The sequence below is a fragment of the Pseudorca crassidens genome, chromosome 15 (genome assembly GCF_039906515.1).
Source record: "Pseudorca crassidens isolate mPseCra1 chromosome 15, mPseCra1.hap1, whole genome shotgun sequence".
Taxonomy (NCBI): domain Eukaryota; kingdom Metazoa; phylum Chordata; class Mammalia; order Artiodactyla; family Delphinidae; genus Pseudorca; species Pseudorca crassidens.
This window is the reverse complement of record NC_090310.1, coordinates 3,855,391-3,879,416: the sequence shown is the minus strand read 5'-3', so window position 1 is coordinate 3,879,416 and position 24,026 is coordinate 3,855,391. Positions and strand designations below refer to the sequence as shown.

General features: G+C 58.7%; 1 protein-coding gene across 5 annotated transcripts in view; it reads left to right on the top strand.

Annotated features, from left to right (window-relative positions):
• Nucleotides 1–23,367, top strand: part of FBXL18 (F-box and leucine rich repeat protein 18) — a 43,570-nt gene extending 20,203 nt beyond the window's left edge. For 2 of the 5 annotated variants that reach the window (XM_067705439.1, XM_067705443.1), the window contains exon 5: nt 13,777–14,644. In XM_067705439.1, the coding sequence (XP_067561540.1) occupies nt 13,777–13,933 (157 nt within the window). In that variant the 3' untranslated portion in view covers nt 13,934–14,644. Of the gene's footprint in view, nt 1–465; nt 8,543–9,039; nt 10,934–13,776; nt 14,645–22,409 lie in introns of those variants that run through there. The other 3 variants (XM_067705441.1, XM_067705442.1, XM_067705440.1) reach the window with 3 other exon arrangements.
• The last annotated feature ends 659 nt before the right edge of the window (nt 23,368–24,026 follow it).

Genomic DNA, 24,026 nt, shown 5'->3' with positions numbered 1-24,026 from the left:
GGGGGCCAGAGGTTGTTTCTCAGAGTTACAAAGTGCTGGGCGGTGATGCAGTGAGCCCCCTGGCCTTTCTGCCCCGGGCTCAGCGTTCTGCGTAGTGGGAGCCCCTCTCCCTCGCGCGTTGACAGGACCCTCTTCCCCATCCAGCCCCTCACGTGTTCCCCTGGCACAGCTGTCAGAGGCGGGAATGTGCGTGGTGCTCACCTGCAGCCCTTAACATCCCGTCCGCTTCCCCATCTCGTCCTTGTTCTGTGCGGGACTCGCTTCAGAGCCCTCGCCATGCCTGGTCTCCTCGGCCTTCTAGGCTGTGACGGGCGCAGCCTTTCCCTGGCTTTCGTGACCTCGACACTTGGAGGGCACTGGCCAGGTGTCCGCGTTTCTGTTGAAAACAGCGCGTTCATCCTGCGCCTCTGATTCCAACCCTGCATCACAGGGCTCATCACACTTTGTCCCCCTCTTTCCTCGCAGCCTCTCCCTTCAGCAGCAGACGGCCTGGCTCTCCATTCCCTGAGCTGTGTTTGCTGATTTGTCCCGTCCCCCCGGTGTGCGCGTGGGGCAGCTGCTCTGCTCCTGGGGGGTGGCACCTGGGTCGCCCCATCAAACACCGTCTTCGAATGACCTGGGGCCGGCCTCTTCTCGTCTCCCTCAGCTTGGCCATGTTCCTTGCTCTCACTGCCTCGGACTCCACTTTGCGTTCACCCCATATCCTGCGTGGCTTGCTTCCTTGTTTTTCTGGTGTTCGAAGCCTTACTGAAGTCGGAGGGTCAGAGCTCTTGTGAGGGCCACCCCTCAGCCTCCTCCTGTCCCCACCCCCCCGCATTGTCCCCACCCCCCCGTACCCAGAGACAAATGTTCCCGGTTCTCAGTTACCCTTCCTATGTTTCTTTTGTAGGATTAGCAGGTACACAAATGTTTTCCCGATCCCCTTTCTTTTACTCAGTTTGCTTTTTCACTTAATAATGTATCTTGGAAATCGCTCATTCTCAGTTCATCCAGCTGTTGCTCATTCTTTTTACAGCCCTGCGTTAAAAAGAAATCCTGGTAAAGTACGCATAACAAAATTTACCATTTTAACTGTTTTGTTTTTTTTCCATTTTAAGTGTTTTCACCATTCCAAACTGAAACTCTGTCCCCATTAAACATTAACCCCACCCCTCCCCCAGCCCCTGGCGCCCACTCTTCTACTTCCTGTCTCTACTCCAGGGACCTCCTATAAGTATAACCATATAGCGTTTGTCCTTTGCGTCTGGCTTTTTCTGTGTTGCTTTGACATTTGAGAGACTTAAAAGATAGAAATAAAGGATCATCATATATTGATTAAAATAAAGCCACTTTGGCTCCCTGAACCTCCAGTATGAGTTTACTTTTTAAATTTTAGAAGTCCATCCAAGTATCCATGAGAAGCACAGTGTTTTGTTTCCCTGTGTCCCAGCGTCCCTGAATGTGTAATGTTGCATCTGGGTGTGCAGCCTGTGTTGTCCACCCAACATTGTTTTGAGATCTGCCATGTGTGGCTCCCGTGGAGCTAGTGTGTTCCTGCTAAGTGCTGTGTGTGGCAGCCCCCCACGCGGATTCATCATGCCGTGTGTCTGTTCTGTTGAGGGAGATCCTGGTGGTTTCCACCGTTTCTCTGCTCTAGTGAATATCCTCGTGCGGGCTTTCCTGGGTGCCGCTGCGCAGGTCCCTAGAAGCGGCACTGTAGGGTGTGTTCGGGAGATTGCCCAGTTGCTTGCTCTCCAGGACGGTTCTCCTAAGCCCAGCTTCCCTGTGGGCGTGAGTGTTCTTGGCCCACGTCCTTGCTCATGCGAGACACTGCCAGACTCTCCCGGGGCTACCGGGTGAGCATGTCCTCCTGCCGTGTGAGCTTGTGTCGCGTCTGTTTCCAAGGAGCATCGCTTGATGTGCTAATTGCCCGGTATCGTCTCCTCGTTTGTGACCATCTCTTCACATCCCTTGGGGACTCTACTGTGGGGTTCCTTTCGGGAGGGGGTGGGGGACTTGGGACCAGCGAGCCTGTGCTGCGGCCGCCTGTGCTGGCGCCTGTCGTGGGCCCCTGGCCTCGAGTCCTGAGGCTGCTTCTGTCCTCCCGGCTTTCCCTGCCCACTGTGTTCACTGTTGATTCAGGTTACGGCTGTGGGTTTAATGCCATCCTGCACTGGCCCCCGTATACCCTAAGCTTCCTCTTAAATCTGCCACCTCTCCTGTGCCTTGATCTGAGAACCTAGGCAGCAAAGCCTCTTGGTTTGTGTGCAAAATACAGCTCCGTGGGCTTTGAGTGATGGCTATGGGGAATCTCCCTGGCGACTGCCAGACGTGAACTTGACTGCTGCGTGTACAGAAGGTTCAAAGACTTCCTGTAAATGCAGGTCCCGCTGGGTGTTAACTGAGCGAGTTGCCAGATACCTTTGGTCAAGTGAGTATTTACTGTCTGTCCAGCAGGAGGTGGTGACTTGGCTTTGCCCGAGATCTGTAGGGAAGCAGTTCAGTGAGGTGGTGTCCGCAGGGTCCACTCGGGCGGGCTCCGCCACATCTGTGACTTCTCTCACTTGTGTGCCTCTGCAGTGCTCTGGAGCTTCTCCTGGCCCAAGGCGGCCTGTGTGAGGGCCGCTGATGTCAAGTGCAGAGACCTTTGGGATTTCTGAGCCTTCCAACTCACGCTGGCGAAGTCGGGGAGGGGGTGGAACTTATGTCTCCGAATAATTGACTGCAGTTCCCTGATATCAGGTCACTTACCTCTGTCTCAGGTTGACCTCAGATGGCTCATCTGGAGTCAACCGTAGTGAGGGCTGATGGCCGTGCGCCCGCTGGCCAGCTCTGCTGACGTCCTTTGAGATGCCAAGGTCTGTTTTTCTTAATAAGAGGAGATGGTATTTTTTGAAGACCTTTTAATACGCATCATCTACAGTTTACTATTTCAGACGTTTCAGGGTGTGCAGTTCAGTGGCGCCGAGCACATTCACAGCGGGACCTCCACTCCACCTTGCTTCTGTGAACCGAGGCAAGTTTGACTGAGTTTCCCGTGTCTCTGCGCTTTGTTTGCATTTAGGGGCAGCAGTTGCTCGAGTGGTTGTGGGGATTAAAAGGCAGAGGGTTTAAAGCAATTTTCCCTCCTTCCGGGGCAGCGCTCCCCGCCCTTTGCCCTCCGTCAGGGGCCTTTGCGGAAGGCGTGTGGCCTTGCCTCTGCTGCTCCCCGCAAACCAGGCCCCGCGTTCCCCTAGTGGGTGGGTCCTGGAGTTTGATGGTTGGTCCAGCTAGCACTTAGATAAGTGCCCAGGATTGGAGTGCAGGCCTGGAGCGGCGCTTCCTGGGGGGGATGTGAGCTGAGCAGGTCGCTAGGGGCGTGAAGCGCTTAGAGCCTCTGGAGCGGAAATCCGCCCATGTCAGCGGTGCCCCTGGCGGAGCGCTGAGGGTGGCCGCCTCGTTGAGGCACGGCCTAGAGCGTCGCAGCCTTCCTCTCCCAGCTTTCCGTGTCCCTCGGGTGGCGGGACGTGACCACGAGGAGGCCCAGCTGGTCACAGAGTTACAGAAGTGCCCTCGCCAGGGGGTCTCCGGAGGCACAGGGCTCCGGCCACCCTGCCGGACAGTCCTTGTGGTGGCCCCCTGTCCTTGTGGTTTGCTGTTGAGTGTCCCAGGAGGAATCCTAGCTGAGGCTTTCCCCTCCCTGGTGTTTATAGTATCTCTAAAAATTCAGGGACTTCCCTGGTGGTCCAGTGGCTGAGACTCCGCGCTCCCAATGTAGGGGGCCCGGGTTCGATCCCTGGTCGGGGAGCTGGATCCCACATGCCGCAACTAGGAGTTCGCATGCCGCAACTAACTAACTAAATATTAAAAAAAAAATTTAGACTCTACGCCTTCAGCTGTTTTCAAGTGCGAATCCCCTTGGCTCCACCGGCTGGCATGGCCAGCACATCCAGGCTGGAGTCATCGAATGGCTTTGTGCTCTGATTGTTTTGAGTTAACACTGCATCATGGGTGTCTTTCGTGTCATTCAATAAAGCTGCACGTAGTTATTTGTTATGCCATTCGCTGTCCGTTACAGGACGTCGTGGTGATTCTGGTCTGGCCGACACGGCTAACTCTGTGTACTCTTGACTCTCCTTCACTTCGGCCTGGGTTTTCCCGGCTGGGGAACCTGGGGAAGGGGCCCGCTCACCGCTCACCGTCGTGTATCCACCCCTCGGTGTCCCCGTTTTCGCGATTGAGCTGATGCTAAATTTAGCTGGTGGGCTAAACGGGATACAGGCTGTGCGGCGCCCAGGCACGTGGACTCTGGGACAGACGGTAGCTGTTTGGAAGACAGGGTGCCGGGCAGGTGGTGTGGCCGCTCCACCCAGTGCTCTCTCCCTCCTGCTCTCTGCCCACTGGGCTGGCGATGGGTGTGTGAGGAGGGGAGCCTGCTTTTCTCGGGCGTGGCGATCGTGACGTCATTGTTGCTCTGCCTGCCTCTGCCCTTGAAGCGGCCGGGAGGAACATTGGTCCTCTTCACCCTCGCAGACCTGCAGTAGGTCACATTCACGGGGGCTCCTCTCCTGGGAGCTGACACCTCCCTGCTGGATGAGTTCTGCTCCAGGGGCTCCGAGACCCGTGTAGGATTCGGTCACTCCTCAGCCTTGAGGGGTGACTTCCTGCAGTGGGGGGACCAGCTTTGGGCATTGCTGCTTTTCCCACTGTGTGTACACGCAGGAGCCTTCTGCAAAGTGGAGGACATCTGAGGTCACCAGGCAGTTCAGAAGAGCTGCGCTTGTGATGGAGAGGGTGGGAGCATCCCTCATGGGCGCTGTTGGCTGATGGAGCTGCTCTGTCGTTCTGACCCTCAGAATCCATCTCAGCACAGGGCTCCAGGCCAGTGATCGGACTTGGCACTAGGTGTGGGTCGCTGCCCTGGGAGTCTTGTGCTCACTCTTGGTTCTGCTCGCGAGGTCCCTGTCTGCCAGCCTCTTCCTGCCGGCAGCCTGCTCCTGTCCTTGGGGCCCACGCCAGTGCAGCCTCTCACTGGGCTGGGAGCTCCCTCCTCTGGCCTCTCAGACAGCACACACCTGCCCCTTTCCTAGGGCGCATAGCACTCTCCCCCCAAAATTATTGCGTTCTTTGCATCTCCTGTTAGATAATGAGTTTTTTGAGGGCCAGCGTGCAATAGCTCTTTTTTCCTTCTGGGTGCTCGGTGCACGGTATTCGAGACCAGGCCTGAGGCTGGCGTTGGTTAAGTGAACTTCCTGGGCGGAAGCTGTGCCAGCCCCTCTGTCCCCTGTGTCCCAGCCCTGGCACAGGCCTGGGCCATGACGCATACCCGCTGAGCGTCTGCTGCCGGCTGAGGTGCTGGGAGCCCTGTGTGTGCTGGAGCGTGGCCCCCTTTGTGGGCTCCTCCAGCCAACATTCTTCCAGCTCCTGCTTTGGGCCCTGTCCTGGATGCCAGGGGCCATGCTAGTGCCTCTTCACCAGTGCTCCCTTGGTGCCGGTACTGTGTACTGTCTCTGTTGTTCTCACCTCCAAAAGCCCTTTGAGCTACACGCCCTAACCCCCAGCATTCAGGTGGGGAAACTGAGGCTCCAAGAGGCCGGTGATGGTGCAGCAGGACCCCAGCACTGGAAGGACAGCGTTTGTGTCCCCTTCAGGCCTTTGCTGCGGCGCAGTGGGGTCCCAGCTGCTTTTCTGCGAGGCGCCCAGCAGGTGGTGCCGTGGCTCACCGTAACCGGCCTGCCTGGCGCTTCCGGTGCTTCACAGCAGGCCCGCATTCCACCCCGGGGGCGCATGAAAAGGAGAGGCTGGAGTTGTCACTTTTTCTTTCTTTTTTAAAAAATAAATTTATTTATTTATTTATTTTTGGCTGCGTTGGATCTTTGTTGCTGCACGCAGGCTTTCTCTAGTTGTGGCGAGCGGGGGCTACTCTTTGTTGCGGTGCGTGGGCTTCTCATTGCGGTGGCTTCTCTTGTTGCGGAGCACAGGCTCTAGGCACGCAGGCTTCAGTAGTTGTGGCGCACGGGCTTAGCTGCTCCGTGGCATGTGGGATCTTCCCGGACCAGGGCTCGAACCCGTGTCCCTTGCATTGGCAGGAGGATTCTTAACCACTGCGCTACCAGGGAAGCCCCTGTTGTCACTTTTTCTGATGCGTTTCTTTCTTCTCACCCTTTTCCCTGCCTCAAGCTCAGAGGATTATTGAGGCACCTGCCTGCTCACCTGTGTGACATTGGGAGGCCCCCCTGTTCCCTGTGACTCAGCCAGCGGGGCTGGTGTTGTGTCTGCAGTCCCGTCCCTAGGAAGGCGTTGCCTCTCCCCGGGTCAGCACTTGTTCCGGTTCCCATGCCTGCCCCGCGTGGAGATGCGTCTCAGCCGGTGGTCGTCGGCAGGTTCTTCTTGTTGTCGTGCCCTCTGTGGGTTTGGCACCGAGACCTGCAGCTCTGGGTCCCTGCACCGCGAGGACCTCTGGGGTGGCGGTGGCCTCGGATGGGCTGCCTAGGTTCCTCCCTCGTGAGGTGAGTTCACGGCAGGCCCACGTGGGAGGTGCTGTGTGTACAGCGGCATCCTGTCAGCGTTCGTTCTCTTGTTTTATCTTCTGGATCTTGGCTTTGCTCTTTCAAGTTTGAAACGTGAGCCTCTGGACCTTTCTCGGACGTCCGGTGGCAGGCGGCCTCCGCGAGGCTTTGGAGTGGCTGCCTTCTGCATCTGCCCTCACCTCGGGCCCTTCCGGTGGCCCCAGCGCCAGGCGGGACTTCGTTTGGGCCCGTGCCGCTGAGAGCAGCGATGCCTTGTGGCTGCTCCGGGGAGCAGCTCTCCTGCCGGCCTCCCTCCCCGCTCCTGCCCTGGGAACGCCCTGAGTTCACTGGATTCCCATTGGGCTCCCCCGACCACCTGGCCTCGGGGACACCCTGTCCAGTGAGCAGAGCCAGCCTCTCTGTTTCACTTCCTGTCTCTCCTAGAAACCCTGAGTCACCCTTCCTGGCCAAGTCAGTACCGCCTGACCCACCGAGGGGCCCTGTGGCCCGTCGCGGGGGTGCCCTGGGCGTCTCCGTGCTGTGCACCCAGCCACGCCTCTGCTGTCCACTTTCTCCCAGACATGCAGTGGGTGGGGCGCCCTTCCCAGGGATTTCACAGCTTTCTTGATTTCCTTTGACTCTCACATTCCTGAAAGTTCCCTTCGAGGCCTCGTGAACTCTGGCCTGGGTGAGGGCGGTGTCCTCACTTGCTTCTCTTTTGGTAGTACGCGGGGTGACACGTGGCATCCCGCTGAGGTCAGACCACCCCCCACCCCCGCCCGCACCCTCAGATCCCATGACGTGCTCACCTCCTGGCCTCGTTGCTCTGTGACTTTGAACCTGTCACTTCCCTCTCTGAGCCCAGTGTCCTGTCTGTAAACCGGCAGCCATTGTCCCTGCTTCCCGGCGCCGCTGTTTCCTGGTGGTGGCTCGCTGCCGACTGTGTGTGCCCGCCTTGGTGGCGTTGCTCAGGATCCCCTACGATCGCCTGGTGGCGGTGCCTTCTCCCCCCTTGACAAAAGAGGCAGCCCAGCTCTGTGAGGTTTGGGGGCGTCCTGGTCATCCCGTCTCGAGGGTAAATGGCCCAGCAGGTGTTGGAGGCCAGTGTGGCCGTTCTGCCACCCTCTGCCACCTCCTGTAATAACCCACGGTGCCCGGTCCGAGGGGCAGAGGCGCTTACTTCAAGGAAGCAGGATGGTGGGGCGGAAAAGGCTCTCACCCTGACGTGTCCCTGTCCGAGCCGAGCCATCCGGGGTGAGGACGCGTTGGTTCTGAAGCGGGCTGAGCACTTTCCCACAAGGCAGGGCCTTCCCGGGCCGCGCCCTCGGGGGTCTCGTCCACTCCAGGCCACATGTGTTGACTGGCTGCAGCCCCCTTTCTCAGGAGCGTCGGGAGGACCCCGACCCTGGGGCGGGAGCGGGCTTGGTCCTCCGTCCCCCTGGGCCCAGCATCCCACTGGACGGGGTCACGTCTCTGGAGCCCATGTGGAAATTCCTCCCCTCCCCCTGGACTGCGAGGAATGTAGGCCCACGAGGCCAAGAGGCAGCAGCCCAGGCCTGAGCAGACACAGTCAGCTGTGCTGCTGATGGGCGCCTGGGCTCCAGGGCCTCCCGCCCAGATGCAGTGCTCCCCGCCCCTCTGTGTTTGTGTTCTGTACGCGAGTGTAGAACCAGGGAAGTTTACAGATACAGGGATACATTGTTTAAGTCTGGGGCACACTGGGAGCTTCAGAGTTGAAAGTGGATTCTAAAATACAGAGTTAGCGTGCTGTTCCGCCACCGTAATTGCATTAAAGGGGCAGTGGGACCCCATCTTGGATCCTCAGCTCACTGCCGCGCGGGACAGGTCTCTGGGGTCCGTTTGTCCTTCCTACCTGGAATGGTGATCTGGGAGTGTCACGAAAAATACCAGGCCAGCAGGGTTTCGCTGCTGCAGGCTCAACTGGGGGAATCCTTGGCCTTGACGCAGAGCTCGCTGGCTGGCGAGTTCTGGCTCCATTTGTGGTGGACACCCAAGAGGCTGGTCTGGGAGCTGGCAGGGCTTGGGCCGCGTGCCGTGGGCCCCAGCGCAGCAGCCAGCGGGCCACGTCAGGGGCGCGCCTGCAGCCCCGGCGACTGATCAGTGTGGGAGATGTTCACTGCTTAGCATCTCCTGTGGCCAGGGCTGTCCAGGCCACCGAGGAGGGGGCGAGGGCGGTGGCTGCACCTGCTGCCGGGCACGCGGCCTCTTCCCACCGCCGAGTAGTTCCCTAGAACAGGAGTTCTTTCGTCGTCACTGGAGCCCCTCATTTTCCAGGTGAGGTCTCTGGGGCCGGAATCACCGTGGCTCTGAGCAGGGAGCTGGGGCCGGGCCCGAGGCTTGGGTCTGCGGTCAGGCTCCAGCCTCCTGCTGCTGTTCACGCCGCAACAGCACGGAACGTCCCTGGGGACCTACTGGTCGCCAGGCCGTGCTTCGCACTCCTGGGTCCCTCCCTCGAGGACGACGTAGGGTGGCTGTTTTTTCTGTGACGAGAAACGCAGCTGTGTTCTGTCGTCCTGTCTCTGCCGTGGTTCACACACCTCCCTTTTCTTAGGGGTCTCTTGGAGGATTGATTCCAGCGAAGGCCTGGGGACAGTGATGCCTGGTGTTCCTGGCTTTGGGCTGTGGAAGACTGGCATGAGTCCCCAGCTGGCAGCACCAGCCCCGTGGGAGGTGAGGGCGGACGACGTGCGGCGCCAGGTCACCAGGGTGGTTGTGAGCGTTGGGCATCTCTCCATTTCTCTGAAGGCAGATTCTGTTCCTTCCTTTTAAATTTTTTATTGTGGTAAAACATTTATAAGATAATAGTTATCATTTTAGCCATTTGTAAGTATACAGTTCAGTGGCATTAAATGCTGTGGTGTACCTATCACCACAGTCTATACCCAAAACCTTTTTATCGTCCCGAACAGCAACTCCATATGCGTTAAACAATACCCCCCTTCTCCTCTTTCCCCCAACTCCTGCCAAGCACTGTTCTGCTCTCTGTCTGTGACCTTGACCCCTGTAGGTACCTCACAGAAGCAGAATCCTACAGTATTTGTCCATGATGTCTGCTTTATTCCACTTAGCATGATGGCCTCGAGGTTCGTCCATGTTGGAGCAGGTGTCAGAATCCCTTACTTTTAAGGCCGAGTGAGATTCCAGCCTGTGGATAGGTCATATTTTGTTTGTCCTTTTGTCTGTTGACACTTACTGTGGTTTTCAACTCATATTTTTTGTGAATGAAGTTGAATATCTTTGCGTGTTTTAAAAAGTCATTTACAGAAAATGACGAACTAGGAGAACCATCTGCAGGTCCTGTCACTGCCAGAGGTCGGATTGTCCTGGCCTCCTGCCTGCCCAGCAGTAGCACCGTTCAAACCAGGTGGGGGTCTGAGGGCACAGGACAGGGGTTGCAGGTGTTAACTGAGAGAAAGCACCCAGCCTCCCCCGTGAGAAAACCAGGAACTAAATTACAGCGAACAACTCTGTTTCTGGAGAGTTCAAAAGCAGGCAGTGGTCCACTCTGGTAGGGGTCGAGGAGGTGACTGCCAGGGGGGCCCAGGGCTTCTGGGGCGTGGCTGCTGGTCCCATGGGGCTGCACTGCCCGGGGTGCACTTCGGTATAACGTTTTCCACCCCCTCAGGCAAAGCCTGCTTGTGTTAGTGGAGGGAAGAGACCAGCCCGTGGCCCAAGATAGGTGTGCCACCTCTGTGGATTGGAACGCACACCCCTGACCCAACTAAGCTCCCGCCTTTAGGCTTCGGTTCTATGGACGGGCTTATCCATGGGGTTTGCATAGAGCTCTTCATGGCGGTGCTGTTCGATTTAGCAAAAGATTGAAAACAACCCAAGTGTCCATCGGTCGGAGACTGGGAAATAAATTATGATGCCTCCAGTTGATGGAATGAAATGCAGCTGATAAAAGAACAGGAAGCACTTGGGGTCACCAAAGGGAATCTTTCAAAGTGTGTCTCAAACAAAAGCAGGGGCGTAATCTGTTTCTCTGCTGGCACGTGCGTAAAGTGTTTCTGGAAGGCTGCGTCGTTCCTGGGGAGAGGCCCTCCCTGACAGCGTCTTGGGGGGGGGAGGAGCCCTGGGGACGTCCCAAACCTGCTCCTCCGTCCTCTGTTTTGTCCTGGCCTTTGTCCTTCAGGCCTTTCTGGTGACAGAGCCTCGCACTGGAGTTACCGGCTCCAGGGGTCAGGCCCTCGGATTTACAATCCTGTCCACATGGGACCTGGGGGCCGCACGACAGCTGACACCGAGGGTCTCTCCCACCCCCTTCCTCTGCGCGAGGGCAGATTCCAGGCTGCTCCTAGGCGCCCTGTGGGTCCCAGCAAGTTTGGTGGGGAGCTGAGAAGGGCGCACCCCACACACCTGCCCAGAGCATCATCTGAGTTCTGTGAACCTTTGATGGATGTTTTATTCTTGGCTACCGCCCACCTCTGTGCTTTTTTTTTTTTTTTTTTTGTGGTACGCAGGCCTCTCACTGTTGTGGCCTCTCCCGTTGCGGAGCGCAGGCTCAGCGGCCATGGCTCATGGGCCCAGCCGCTCCGCGGCATGTGGGATCTTCCCGGACCGGGGCACGAACCCGTGTCCCCTGCATCGGCAGGTGGACTCTCAACCACCGCGCCACCAGGGAAGCCCCAAAACAGTGCCTTTTTAAAAAATAATTAATTTAATTAATGGCTGCATAGGGTCTTCGTTGCTGCGCCTGGGCTTTCTCCAGTTGCGGCGAGTGGGGGCTACTCCTCATTGCAGTGCGTGGGCTGCTCATTGCGGTGGCTTCTCTTGTTGCGGAGCACGGGCTCTAGGCGCGTGGGCTTCAGTAGTTGTGGCGCGTGGTCTTCAGTAGTTGTGGCTCACGGGCTCTAGAGCGCAGGCTCAGTAGTTGTGGCGCACGGGCTTAGTTGCTTCGCGGCATGTGGGATCTTCCCGGACCAGGGCTCAAACCCGTATCCCCTGCATTGGCTGGCGGATTCTTAACCACTGCGCCACCAGGGAAGCCCAAAACAATGGGTTTAAAACAAGCACAATCTTGCTTGCTTCCTTGGAGGCTCAGAGAAGGAAGGTATTTTGGGCAGCTGGCTTTTCAGATAGCCGAAGGCCCCATTTTAAATCCCCTGGTGTGTTTTTAACAGCCTCAGGTAGACAGTTTTCTTCGATGTGATCTCCCTTCCGGCTGTTATAAATGGCAGAGAGTAAGTATGGTTGAACTTTCCTGAACCTCTGTGTTTTTGAAAGCCCTGAGTCACCCTCAGACCCTTCGGGAGGGGCGTCTCCACGGTGGCGTCTGCAACTCGCTCTGCAGGTTTCAGAGCGAGTGAGCGGCCCCTGTCGCGCGCTTAGCGTGTGAGCTCCGTAAATCTTGCCTCTGTCGCCCCCAGGTGGGATCCAGGCTAGCACGGTTGCAGGGGCAGGGCTCTGCTCTCTCTGCTGCCCAGGATGGCATGGGGGCAGCTGAGTGCAGAGCTGGGCCTGGGGAGTGCGTGCACTGGAGGGTGCCCAGGGAGTGGGGAGTGCGCCGTGCGCCAGGAGGGCACGCACGCCTGTGCCTGAAGGTGAACCCATGGACCTCGCAGGCCTGGCTTTGTGCTCGTGACTCCAGGCCAGAGGCTGCAGCCTCGGGTCTTTAGTGATGTGATTAGCCCTGGTCAGGGGAGTGGTCCCAAGAGGTGGCCTGTCCTGCTGGCGGTCATCAGGCTAGTTCTGAATGTGGGTAGCTGGAAGGAGTTTTATTTTATTTCATTGTGTCTGTTTACCTAAATCTCAAACTATATTTGAATCGCACAAATGAACATTAGAACACATGTGCAGGTGACCCAGCAGAACCCGCGAGCTCTCGGCCCGCACATGAGCCCCAGCCGAGAACTTGCCTCCTTCCGCCGGCGGAGCCCCAGCCCTGCACTTGGAAGGGAGTGATCGTGCTCTCTGCCTTTGCCCCTTGTCCACTGCCTTGTCGCCGACTCCAGGCTTCACTCTGGGTGGGGACAATGAGGCTGCAGCTGGGGGAGCGCGCAGGCTCCTCAGGCCGGGGAGGGGCTTTACAGAGAGGCGGGTGCGGGCGAGGCCCCCCAGCCCTGCCCAGGTCGGAGCCGACCCAGGTGCCCACCCCGTGGAGAAAGCCTTGAGAAGGAAGTCGGTTTGATTCTGGGGCGGCCCCTCCACCCTGCGTGCACGTCGGCGGTCAGGGCGGCGGGGAAGGGACAGCACGCCGCCACATTCCTCGCTTTGGGTGAGAAATTAATCCCCCTTCAGCATCTTGACAGCAGCTCATTAAGAGCCTCAGGATGGCAGGCAGGCAGGAGCCTTGCACGCACATCCCACACCTGAGGGTATTTTGTTTCAAGCAGAGTGGATCGCACAGAGGGTTTGCAGGTGAGGACTTGCCGGTTCACGGTCACAGACGCCGCTGCCGGGAGCAGAACGCGGCGCACAGAACCGGGAGGTATTTCCTCGGCATTTTTATTGCCAAAACATGAAGTTTTATGAGTGCCTTTCTGGCGTCCATTTCACATATGTCGTAAATCCAGCAAATCCAGCTCAGTGTTGCTGGGGGGCCGGGGGCAGGGGGAGGCCGGGACTGTGCTTTCCTCGTTCCCTGAAGCAGGCACGGGACTTGGGACCTGGCTTTAGCTTTGGCAAATTGTGTGGGCACCTTCCTGCCTCTCGCCCTTTGAGCCCCACGGGATGGAAGTCTCTCCCGTGACCAGAGTCACCTCGGGTTCCAGGTGGGAAGGGGGAGGGTCACCTCACTGGCTGGCCACTGGGGCCAGCTCCGGTGTGGGGCCTGGCCTGGCAGGTGCTCCGTGGATGTCGTCTCACACCCACGGGGTGGAGCCTGTCGCCCGTGGGTGTGGAAGGTGAGAGGTCGTCTGACGGTTACTTGTCACGTGTTCCTTGCTTTGGTCTCCTGGCAGAGGGGCTGCCTCACCTGACTTGGGCGTTCATGTCCCTCGAGGATGGCCTGTGGACATGAGGGTTTGGCCACCTGTCCCCTCTCTCCACTCCCCTGCGGGTGTCCTGGCCGTGGGGCCTCCAGTGACCACAGACGCTGTTTCTGCAGCCCCCTGGATGTTACCCTTCAGGGACCCCCGCTGCCTGGGAAGGCAGGGGCCTGCCCCGACGGGCTGCCCTCCTGCCTGCTCCCTGGAGCCTCAGCGTGAAGGGGCCCTGGAGGCGCATTCCGGTGTCAGCCGCGGCTCTGGGACACAGCCTGACCCTGGCCACCTCCACGCCCTGAGCCCAGCCTCCCTCCCTCCGTCCCTCCCTCCGTGGTCCTGCTAACAGCCTGCCTCTGGTTCAGTTTCCAGGCCGAGCGGCCCGCGCTGAACGTCGTCATCTTCCCTCTGCTCCACGAGGGCCTGACCGATGTCATCCGAGACGTTCCCATGGTGCACCTGGACGAGGTCACCTTATTTAAAAGCAGAGTGGCCGAGGAGCCGCCAAATCTGTGGTGGTGACAGGAGTGGCCCCACCGGCCCGTCGCCACCTGTGGCCGCTGCGTCTCCGTGGCCGAGGAAGCAGGACTGCCCCGGTCAGGTGTGTGGCTTCCGGCCTTGCCACGGCCGCCGCGGCTGCTCCCCTGCCCGAGGACGCCGGATGCCCGGTGGGTCACCGGAGGAAGGAAGCCCCCTCCCCAGCCCTTAGGGGCCTCCTCTTGTGAGGAGTCTGTGCTCAGTGACGCTCTGGCTGAGATGCGTGAGGCAGCGGCGGCAGGGCCGGTTGTCGGGCGACCTGCGGGCCTGGCCGGCGTGGTCTTGGGCTGAGACACCCATCGCCAGGACGCTGACTCCTTGGGGGCCAGGTCCCCAGAGCGCCACGTGACCCCACGGCCGTCCCCCAGCCCCCAGGAGAGGCCCTGTGCTCCTGGTCACCTGCCTCGGGCTCCGTGGTGGGCGGCTGGGAGCCCGAGGCGGGGGGGGGCTTGCAGGTGCTGTGGCGGATTTGGGGCTCTCCCCTCCTTCCAGTTAACCCAGTTACACCTCTGGTGTGCGTCCAGCCACGTGACGTCAGACAGGTTCGGGCCAGCAGCGGGCTGCTGGGCAGGGAAGCTGCAGGTCCCTGTGAAGGTCTCTGTTTCTGGGGAAACACGGATAGACCTGCTTCATTAGAAAACCTTGAAATATTAAAACCCAGAAGGGATGTGTGGGGCTGGAGGAGTGATCACATTACCCCGTTTCAGACAGCTTTATTTAGCACTTTAAAAAAATGCAACGCAGCTATTCCCAAAACGAGGGACGTCCTCCCAGTGTCCTGGGCCTCTCGCCACGTGCCGCCCACTGCTTCTGCCTTGTCAGCCGCGAGACTTCCCCAGAGCCGTCATCCCTGCGGCTGGTGGGCTTCTGAGGGGCCCCAGTTGGGTTCCCTGCACCCAGCGTCTTGCCCCAACGCTCCCGGTGACGCTCCTGGAGACTTCCAGGGAAGGCTGAGTGGCGTCGGGGCGGCTTCCAGCCGGGGGTACCTGGGTCTCCGCAGAGGTTGCCTCCCCAGGACCCCAGGGACTGGTCCCATCTTGCCCCGGCCTCCCTCTCCCTCTGGGCTGGGGGTGCAGGTTCCCCAGGCCCTCCTCACCGCTGCGGCCCGTCTCGGCTGCCGTCCACTCTGTGGCCCCTAGCCCAGCCCGCTTCCCACTCTGTTCCATGTGATGGTCACCTCGTGTCGTATAGTGTGTCCTATAGTTTGCCTGTTGCAGGGCCCGGTACCTGGACCCTGGGCCTGTGTTCGCCTGCCCTTCCCTGGGTTCTCAAGGGGCAGACAGTTCAGCAGTCCCCGCCCTGCCAGGCCGAGGGGGTCCAGGAGGCCTTCCGATGGTGGAAGTGCTTGGAGGGCCAGGGTCTCGGGACGCACACAGGCCCCCGAGTGCTCCAGTCGATTCTCCCTAAGCGCAGTCTGTCTGGCGGCCTCCACCCGTCCCCGCGGCCCCGGCCCTGCTCTCACCTCCCCGCAGCACCAGGTGGAGCTGGGTCTCCTCCCCCTGCGCTGTGGTTTTCTTGCCGAGGGTGCAGTTGTCTCCTCTCTGGAGCATGGGGTGCCCTCCTCCCTCCCTCCCCAGCTTCCGCTGGCGGCTCTTCGCCTCCTGCCCAGAGGGACCCCCACCAGACCTGCAGCCCTCCCCTCCGCAGTCCTGACCTGGCCTGAGAGTCACAACCGGGCCCGCCCCTCTGGCCATGCAGGCTGCCCTGGGCCCTGGGCCCTCATTAGGGCCACACGCTGTAGATGAGGGTCTGAGAGGTGGTGGGAGTCCCCCACCCCATTTCTGGGCATGTCTTTCAGTTGCGCCTTGAGACCACCGGGAGGGTGCTCAGGAAGGGTGATGTGGGGACTGACTGCTCGTTGCCGTCACAGCAGGAGCGTGGCCAGTTACAGCCCGACCGGCAGAGGGACGTGGCCCAGGATGGGGGCAGGTGGTCTGGCCGACCCCGGGACCCCTGGGGCCCTGGGTACACGTCTCCTTTCGTCCAGAGCAACCCGGGCTCAGGCCAGAGGATGATCGTTCCATAAGAATTTATCCACAGGCTGCCATGGTTTTCGTGCTCTGGCCCGGATGGCCTGTTCTCGTGAGCAGGCAGTTTGAACCAGCAGTGTCGTTTATGCCAGCAAGCAGGGCTGGGAGGGGCCGTTCACGAGAGGCTGGGGCACGAGCTGACTTGGAAGGCAGCCCCCGAACAGGAGGCCTTGTATCCTTAGTGTCCCCCTCAGCCATCCTTTCCTTAGAGCAAGAATTTCCGCTGCTTCTCCACCCAAGACGGATCCACCAGATGTTAATAATGTGCTTATTCTCGCTAAGTGCATTTTGGCACCGGTGTTAATTGCAGCTTATATTCTGCAGCATTTTATGCTGGGAAAAGAACCCACCCTAATGGTCCCCAATTGGCAGAACTGGGCTGTTAAGCGACGGACCATATGCTGCCTGCTGAGAGGGGCCTGGTCAGCACTGGCGCCTGCGCGCGCGCGCGCGTGTGTGTGTGTGTGCGTGTGTGCGCGTGTGTGTGTGCGTGTGCGTGGTGCGTGCATGGACGTCTGTGCGCCTACATGTGTGAGTGTAGTCTGCTGTGGATGGGCTCTTGTTCCTGGTGTGCACGTGTGTGTGTGCACGGTGTGTGTGCACGTGTGTGTGTGTGCGCTGTGTGTGTGAGGCAGACACTGGGGGAGGTGGGAATGAGGGAGGAGGGGATCAGGGAGATCTCTCTGTTAAAAAGAGAAGCCCCCGGCCTCCTGAGGCCGCCGCTCTGCCTGTGGCCCCTCCTCGCCCCTAGACCCCTCGGCCCCGCCTGCTCCCAGGGCTGCGGCTTTGCCGCCGCAGCGTCAGGCAGCCTTGGTGGCCGGGCCTGAAGGTGCTCCCCCAGGGAGGCTTCTTGAGCCTGAGGAGAGTAGAGACCCGCAGGCCCCCTTCCCTGCTGTCGGCGGCTTCTCTCTCTGTCCCGTGCGAGTGTTTTTATTCCCGAGCTGAGGGGCTGGATTAAGGGCACCTCACTCTCATACAACAAGGGGATGGGTTTCATCCCCACCCGTCAGCTGCCCGTCCGAGGACCCAAGGAGACAAGTCCGAGGGTCCCTCCTCCGCAAGGCCCCCGAGGGCCTCTCCACTCAGGCCTGGGACGACGCCCCTCCTTGGGCAGGTCAGCAGGGCTGGGTGCTGAGGGTGACACTCCCTTAACCCCCTGCGCCAGGATCCAGAGCTGCAGGCCGCTCGGCCCAGGGGGCAGAAGCTTGCCAGGGCCCAGGGCTGGGTAAGTTGGCCAGGGGATCTGAAGCCAGCAGTTGCAGCCTCACTGTGTCAGGGGCCTCCCTGGGTGTACGGCCTTGGCGGGTCTCAGGCCCCCCTCCCTCACCCGACCCCGCCTGGCAGGAAGGGGACCTGCCCTGATGGGCCCACCCTCGCGTCCTCCTCTGAGTGGCACTGGAGCAGCCGGCAGCCTCCTGCTTCCTCTCGTTCTCACTGTTCGTTCCTTTAGGATTTGAAAATTGCTGAGACCTTGTGGGAAGCAGTAAGAGAAGTTCGTGGGTGAGGATGATGCAGCGCGGCCGTGGCAGCAGGCTGCCACGGCTCCAGTCACAAAACCCGAGGTGAGGGGGACGTGGACGCTGCCACCTGTGGTCCTTGTGGCCTCAGCCCCAGTCCCCCTCCCCCCCCCCCGACGGGATGGGGTGAGGTTGTGCCGAGGGGCTCGGGGATGGTTGCTGGTCTTGTCTGCATCTAGGGCGCAGGATTCCACTGGGCGATGAACAAATACCCACAGGAATTCAAACAAACTGTGGGTCCGACACAGGCCAACCAACATCGTCTAAATTACTTTCTAAAGCTCTTTCAAAAGCCAGTGAAGTGTGAGGTTTCGCATTGATGTCACAGGGTCAGGGCACCCCCTGCACCAGACTCCAAGCCGGCCGGCCCCAGAGGCCTCCCTGCCGTGCCCACTGCGCTGGGGGGGGGGGGTACGAGAGGTGAGGGTGCTTTTGCACATGTGCCCGTGGGCACGTGGCACCCCGCAGCCACCCGCGGCGCTCAGCCCTGGGACCGCTGCCCTCTGACCGTCGCCCACCTGCCGGCCCCTCTGACTGGACAGTCTTGCTTGGCACGTTACCAATGGGAGGAAGGGTGAGGTGAGTGCCAGGGTTTCTCACGGCATGCGCGTGACCAGGTGCTACACGACCGAATACACGTCACCTGCCTTCTGATGACCGACCTCCTTGTCCTCCGGTGAGGCCACTCCTGAATTTCGCGTTCCAGCTACATTTTGAATGGGTATTTTCATGTAAATTTGTGGCATGTGAAAAGTTTCAAATAAAGTGGACCTGATTTAGAAAACCTGCGTGGTCCTTCCAGCAGGGGCGCGCCCTGGCCTTTCCGCTGTGACCCCCTCTGCAGCCCCGGAGGGCGAGCTTAGGCAGTGGCGCTCCGGTCACCCGCTGCTGTTCAGGTGCTGAGGACAGAGTCTGTGCTTGGCCCCTTGGGGGTCCCTGGATGGAGACGTGAGACCCAACGCGGGGCACCAGGCGCTGCCAGGGGCCATCAGCAGGCGACTGCTGTGAGGAGGGGCGAGGCCAGGATGGGGCTGGCGGGCAGGGGGGCAGGGACACTGGTGTGGCCCGAGGCTGCTCCCCGCACAAGGGCTCCGTGAGGCTGGCAGAGGCAGGGTCGGCACAGCCCTTAATCTGGGGCCCGTGGGGACTGAGTCAGTTTCATTTTTATTGAATACACATATTTGTAGTTTTCAATTGTGGTAAAAAGTACGTAACATAAAATTTACCGTCTTAACCTTTTTTATGTGTACAGTTCAGTGGCATTAAATAGATTCTCGTCGTCGTGTAGCCATCACCACCGTCATCTCCAGAACGTTTCCATCTTCCCAAACTGAAACTCTGCCCCACTAACCACTCCCCTCCCCCGCCCCCAGCCCCCAGCCCCTGGCACCCAGCCGTCTACTTTCTGCCTCTATGAACCTGGCTCTCCTGGGGACCTCATATAGTTGGAACCATAACAGCAGGTGTCCTGTTGTGACTGGGTTGTTTGCAGCCTCAGTTTTAGGCAGATACTTCCTCCACCAGACCTGGGTTCTGGGAAGGGGCTCTGCCCGCAGCCAGAGGGGGATGGAAGGTGGCAGTTGAGGCGGGGATGCCCAGGGCAGGCGTCTGGGGAGGAGTGGGTACCTGGACTTGGGAGGCGCCGTGGACAGAGGTGGGCCCCAGGGATGCTGCAGGACAGAGTGACAAGGGCAGGGACCGTCAGGTAGGCCGAGGAGGGCTCACTGATGCCTCCCGAGCCCCCGGTTGGTCCTCGAGGCCAGAGTCGCCTGAGCTGCAGCGGCAGCGTGGAGAGAGGAGCCTCCGTCCCTCCCGGTCCTGCCTGAGCTGGTCCCCCAAGCCTGGTGCACACCCACGGGACTCCCCACCATGGTTCACTTCCACCCGGGAGCCGGGGAGAAAGCTGAGGGGACAGTCCTTCAAGGGGTCAGCAGTGACCTTCCCAAGAGGGGCAGGACCGACCCTCTGCCCTGCTGTGTCCAAAGGCAGCAGCAGGGGGAGATCAGATGGGCGTGCGGGTAGGAGAAATCCCGGGGGCTCTGCTTCACACACGCGTGAGACGCGATCATTAGGGCGACGGGTAAGTGGGGAGGGGGAGAAGCAAGGCTGAGGGCCCATGACAGACCGCCCCGACTCCAGGCTATAGGGAGCCTCTTGCAGGGGCTGGATCTTCTGGAAGCACCTTCACTCACGTGGGGCGGTTGGTGCTGGCTGTTGGCCAGGATGCCCACCTGAGCTGCGTTCCCGGCCGTGGTAAGCGCCACCCAGGAGGGTACGGCGGGGAAGGGGCCGCAGTCTGGGTTGGGGGTCAGGGAGGCCTCTGCGGAAGGGTGGGCTCTTCCGTGTCCTCAGAGCAGGCCTCTCTCTCAGCAAGGACCCGGTGTCCCTTGTTTGGCGTCTCTCCTTGGTCCTCCCCGTGCGATGGGCACCCTCTGGGTTTCAAGCCTGGCTGGGCCCCGCCCCAGGGTCTCCTCCGCGAGGTCCGCATCACGCTTGTCACGCGGCCGCTGGCTCTTATGTTGAGCTGAAGCCCCGGCTCCCGGGCTGGGGGAGTCGATGGGGAAGGTCTAGGAGCAGCACGGCCACTCTGGGCCCTCACCGGGCGCTCCTCCCTGCTGGGGGCAGGTTGGTGGACAGATGCGAGGGGCACAGCCTGTGCAGAGGGGCCGCCGGGGCTGGGCTGTCCACCGGCGGCTGGCGAGGCCCAGGGTGTTGGGGGCTCCTGCAGCCCCCTGTGCAGCATGTGCAGAGCCAGGCAGGTGCTGGGGGGTGCGGGGCACCCGTTTCCAGGGCTGGTGGGGCCTCTCCCGGGTGGGCAGTTTTGCGGGGAGTCCTCTCCCCGCCGCAGGGCGGGCAGGGGGGCTGCCCCTCCAGAGACGCGCCATCAGTCACGGGCCTTCACGTGTGTGCACACACCCAGCGTTCACACACACTCATGATTACGCTCACATGCATTCACAACTGCACACAGATTCACAGACGCACTCCAACACACACACTCCCGGCCATACCCTCCTGCGCACACCTGACATTCACACACTCACGCTTACAGTCACACCCACTCTCGCAGGTCCACAAACAGCCCCATATTCGTATTCATATCACACACTTAAACCCCACCCATCACACACATTCACACGAGCACTTGCATGATTTACACGGGCATGTGATCACACACTCGGTCCCACACCCACACTGATGCCCCCCCACATTCACACCCATGTGTACACACGCGTCCACTCAATACATACATTTGCACACACACGTTGATACCTGTAGCATTTGTCCTCACACCCACCCACGCATTCACGTTCACGCCCAGTCACGCTCAACGTTCAGACGCACACTCCAGTTCCCTGTCGCTTGCACTCTCACACATGCACTCACACTCATGTGTAACACGCACACGTTCACACACCCACACAAAGGACTGGATTAATTTTATACACCAGTCAGTTAACACAACCAGTTCACTCGAAGGTAGACTCTTCTGTTAGGTTCATCCAGGGAACTTGAAAAATTCCGAGAGGTAGAACAAAGGGGAAGAGAAGTCGCCGCCGTCCTCCGCAGCCGGAGAGAACGTCTGCTGACGTTCTTGTTAATGTCCTTCAAGCCTTTGTTCTCTGCTTTAAAAACCATCTGTAGCTGTGATCATCCGATTCCCGGTGCAGCGTTACGCTCGCCACGATGAAAGCATCTTGCCTGTGTTCTCCCGGACTCATCCTTTTAATGATGAGGCTTTGCTGTCACAGGCCCGCTGGTCCCCCACTGTCGGACAATTAGGTTGTTTCTAATTAGTCAGTCTTCCAAGGAAAGCGGCCCTGGACAGCCTTGTGCTGGAGCGTTTTTCTATATTTAGAATTATTTCCTTAGGAGAGACTCTCGTTAGTGAAATTTCTGGGTCTAAGTGGGAATTTTTTAGGGCTGGGAGGAGCTTAGAGTTGTATTTAGGGAGTGGGTTTAGCATCTTTGCACAGGGTGACAGCCCCCGTCTCAGTCCCTGGCTTCCGAACGTGGAGGTCAGCTCCCAGCTGCTCCCAACCACGGGTGTTTTTATTTGCTACATTCCCTGATTTCGAAAGTACTAATCCCCCAGGACATAAATGACTTCTAAGGCATACAAATGAGCAATGCAGATAAACTAAAATTAATACATTGAAGATGACGTAAATCCTACCAAACGGTGATTCCCCGCCATTTGCATTTGTGTCCAGGGAGGGCAGTGACCTCCAGCCGGGTATTCCAGGATTGAGGAGTGTGGTCCCAGCCAGAGCCCTGGTTCCTCCCTCCCACTCACTTCGTACATGGGCTCTGGGCCTGGGTCCTGGCAGCATCAGGCCCGGGCATCTGCAGAGGTAGAATCTGGTCCCCAAAGACGTCCACACCCTAATCCCCAGATCCTGTGACTATGCTAGGTCACTGGCAAAGTGGAAGTACGTTTGCTAGTCAGCAGGCTTTGAGATGGGGAGGTTATCCTGATGGGCCCAGTGGGGTCACAGGGGTCCTTGGAAGTCCAGGAGGGAAGCTTAAGAAGGATTCAGCCCTACACTGCTGAACACCATTCAAGGAATGCAGGTGGCCTTGAGAAGCTGGAAAAAGCCAGGACGTGGATTCTCCCATGGAGCCGCCAGAGGGAACACGGCCCTGGTGACACCTTGATTTTAGCCCAGTGAGACCTGTGTCAGACTCCTGACTTCCAGAGCTGTGGTAATTGACACCATATCAGCAACTAGAAAGGGATACAGCATCGGGGGCTTCTCTCACTCCCTCTCCCATCTGTCCTGCGCTCAGCCCACCAGCAAATGAGGGAGGAAAACAGGTGACTGAAAGAATGACTGGAAGGAAATTCAGGCACGTTTCCTGTGGGGGGAGGATTTCTCCTTGTGTGTGTTATTAATTCTCTTCTTTTTCCAGACTTTCTACGATGGGCACAGATGAAACTAATTCTGAGATGTAAACAGAAAAACACACACATAAAAACATAATTTCATTCAAAAACATATTCTAGGATGAAGCTCTCAACGAGAACAGATCGTCTCCGGATCTATTAAAACAAAAAATGTTCACGGTATATTAGTCCCAAAGGCAAGTAGCGAGATCTTGCATATATGTATGTATCTATTTTGGTTGGAAAAAAAGTCCTTACCAGGATAAGTTTGTGCAGAGCAAAATGTGGACCAGCGCAAGGATGCACCAGCCATTAGTGGAGGGGTCTTTGGGGGAGTGGGCTACCCCAAATGAGGCTGGGGGATTCCCTGGCAGTGCAGTGGTTAGGGCTCTGCACGTCCACTGCTGGGGGCAGGGGTTTGATCCCTGGTCGGGGAACTGAGATCCTGCATGCTGTGTGGCATGGCCCAAAAAAACAAAACCAAAAACAAACCCAAAAAACACATATATTTCTTTAAAAAAAAAAGAGTCTGAGTCCCGTGAGAAGGAAAGTTTGGGCAGTTCAGACCATCGCTGGGGGTGGAGAGGGGCCCTCCTTAAATCAAGGTGGGGTGAGGAGAGCCCAGAGCCAGCCCTGGGAGGGAGGGCCAGGTGCTCCTGCCTAGGTCTGGGGGTGAGAGCGTTTCGCAAAGCCTCGGTGGTCTGAGGGAATTCTTCAAAGACACAGCCTGGTTTTCAGCAGAGAAGCCATAAGCTTTGTGCATGGTTACCTTGCTCTCCAGAAGAAACCAGGGGGCTCAGCTCCCTCCCCACCAGCCGTGGCCTGCCCGCCAGCCACCTGCTCCAGGCCCTATGCTAGAGGACACTCAGTTTCAAGCCACAAAGCAGTGCTACCCTGCTCGGCGGGGACGGCGTGGAAGGCCTGCGTTCCTTTTAACATTTTCTTAAAAAAAGAAAAAAAAAAAGTACAGAAAATCAGAGAAAACAAACAGCTTGATGAGTTGGCATAAATGTACCGAGAAGCAGAGTTCCAACACTCCAGCCATGACCACCTCCCTTGCACACCAGTCCGAGCGTCGCCTCTGACACCGCAGCTCCGTCTCGCAGTTTCGTTGCTGGGTCTAAACGTCCTGTCCAGAGGGTCCCATCCATCCCTTTCTTTCCTGAACAATTGATATTTCGGAGAGCCTAGGCCGGCTGACCTGGTGAACTTCCCACGTTCTGGCTTTTGCTGACTGCATCCCAAGGTGCCATTGTACCCGGTCTGTGTTTCCTCCAGGTGGGCAGCTGGATCCAGAGGTTTGATCAGACTCGCGTTCATTTCTTCATCGTTCACAGTTATTCTTCTTCACTGGTTTTGATTTTAAGTGTAATTTTTGAAATAAGAATGTATTCATGTGGTTCAACAATGAATAAAGGGACTTCCCTGGCGGTCCAGTGGTCAGGACTCCGCGCTTTCATTGCCGTGGCCCGGGTTCAATCCCTGGTCGGGGAACTGAGATCCTGGGAGCCGCGTGGTAGGGCAAAAGCAAACCAACCAATGAATAAATATGAGAAGATTCCCAGTGAGAAGTCCTTTCTTACTCCTGTCCCTCAGCCACCTAGTTCACACCACGCATTCCTCTCTCGCCCTCAGGGAACCAC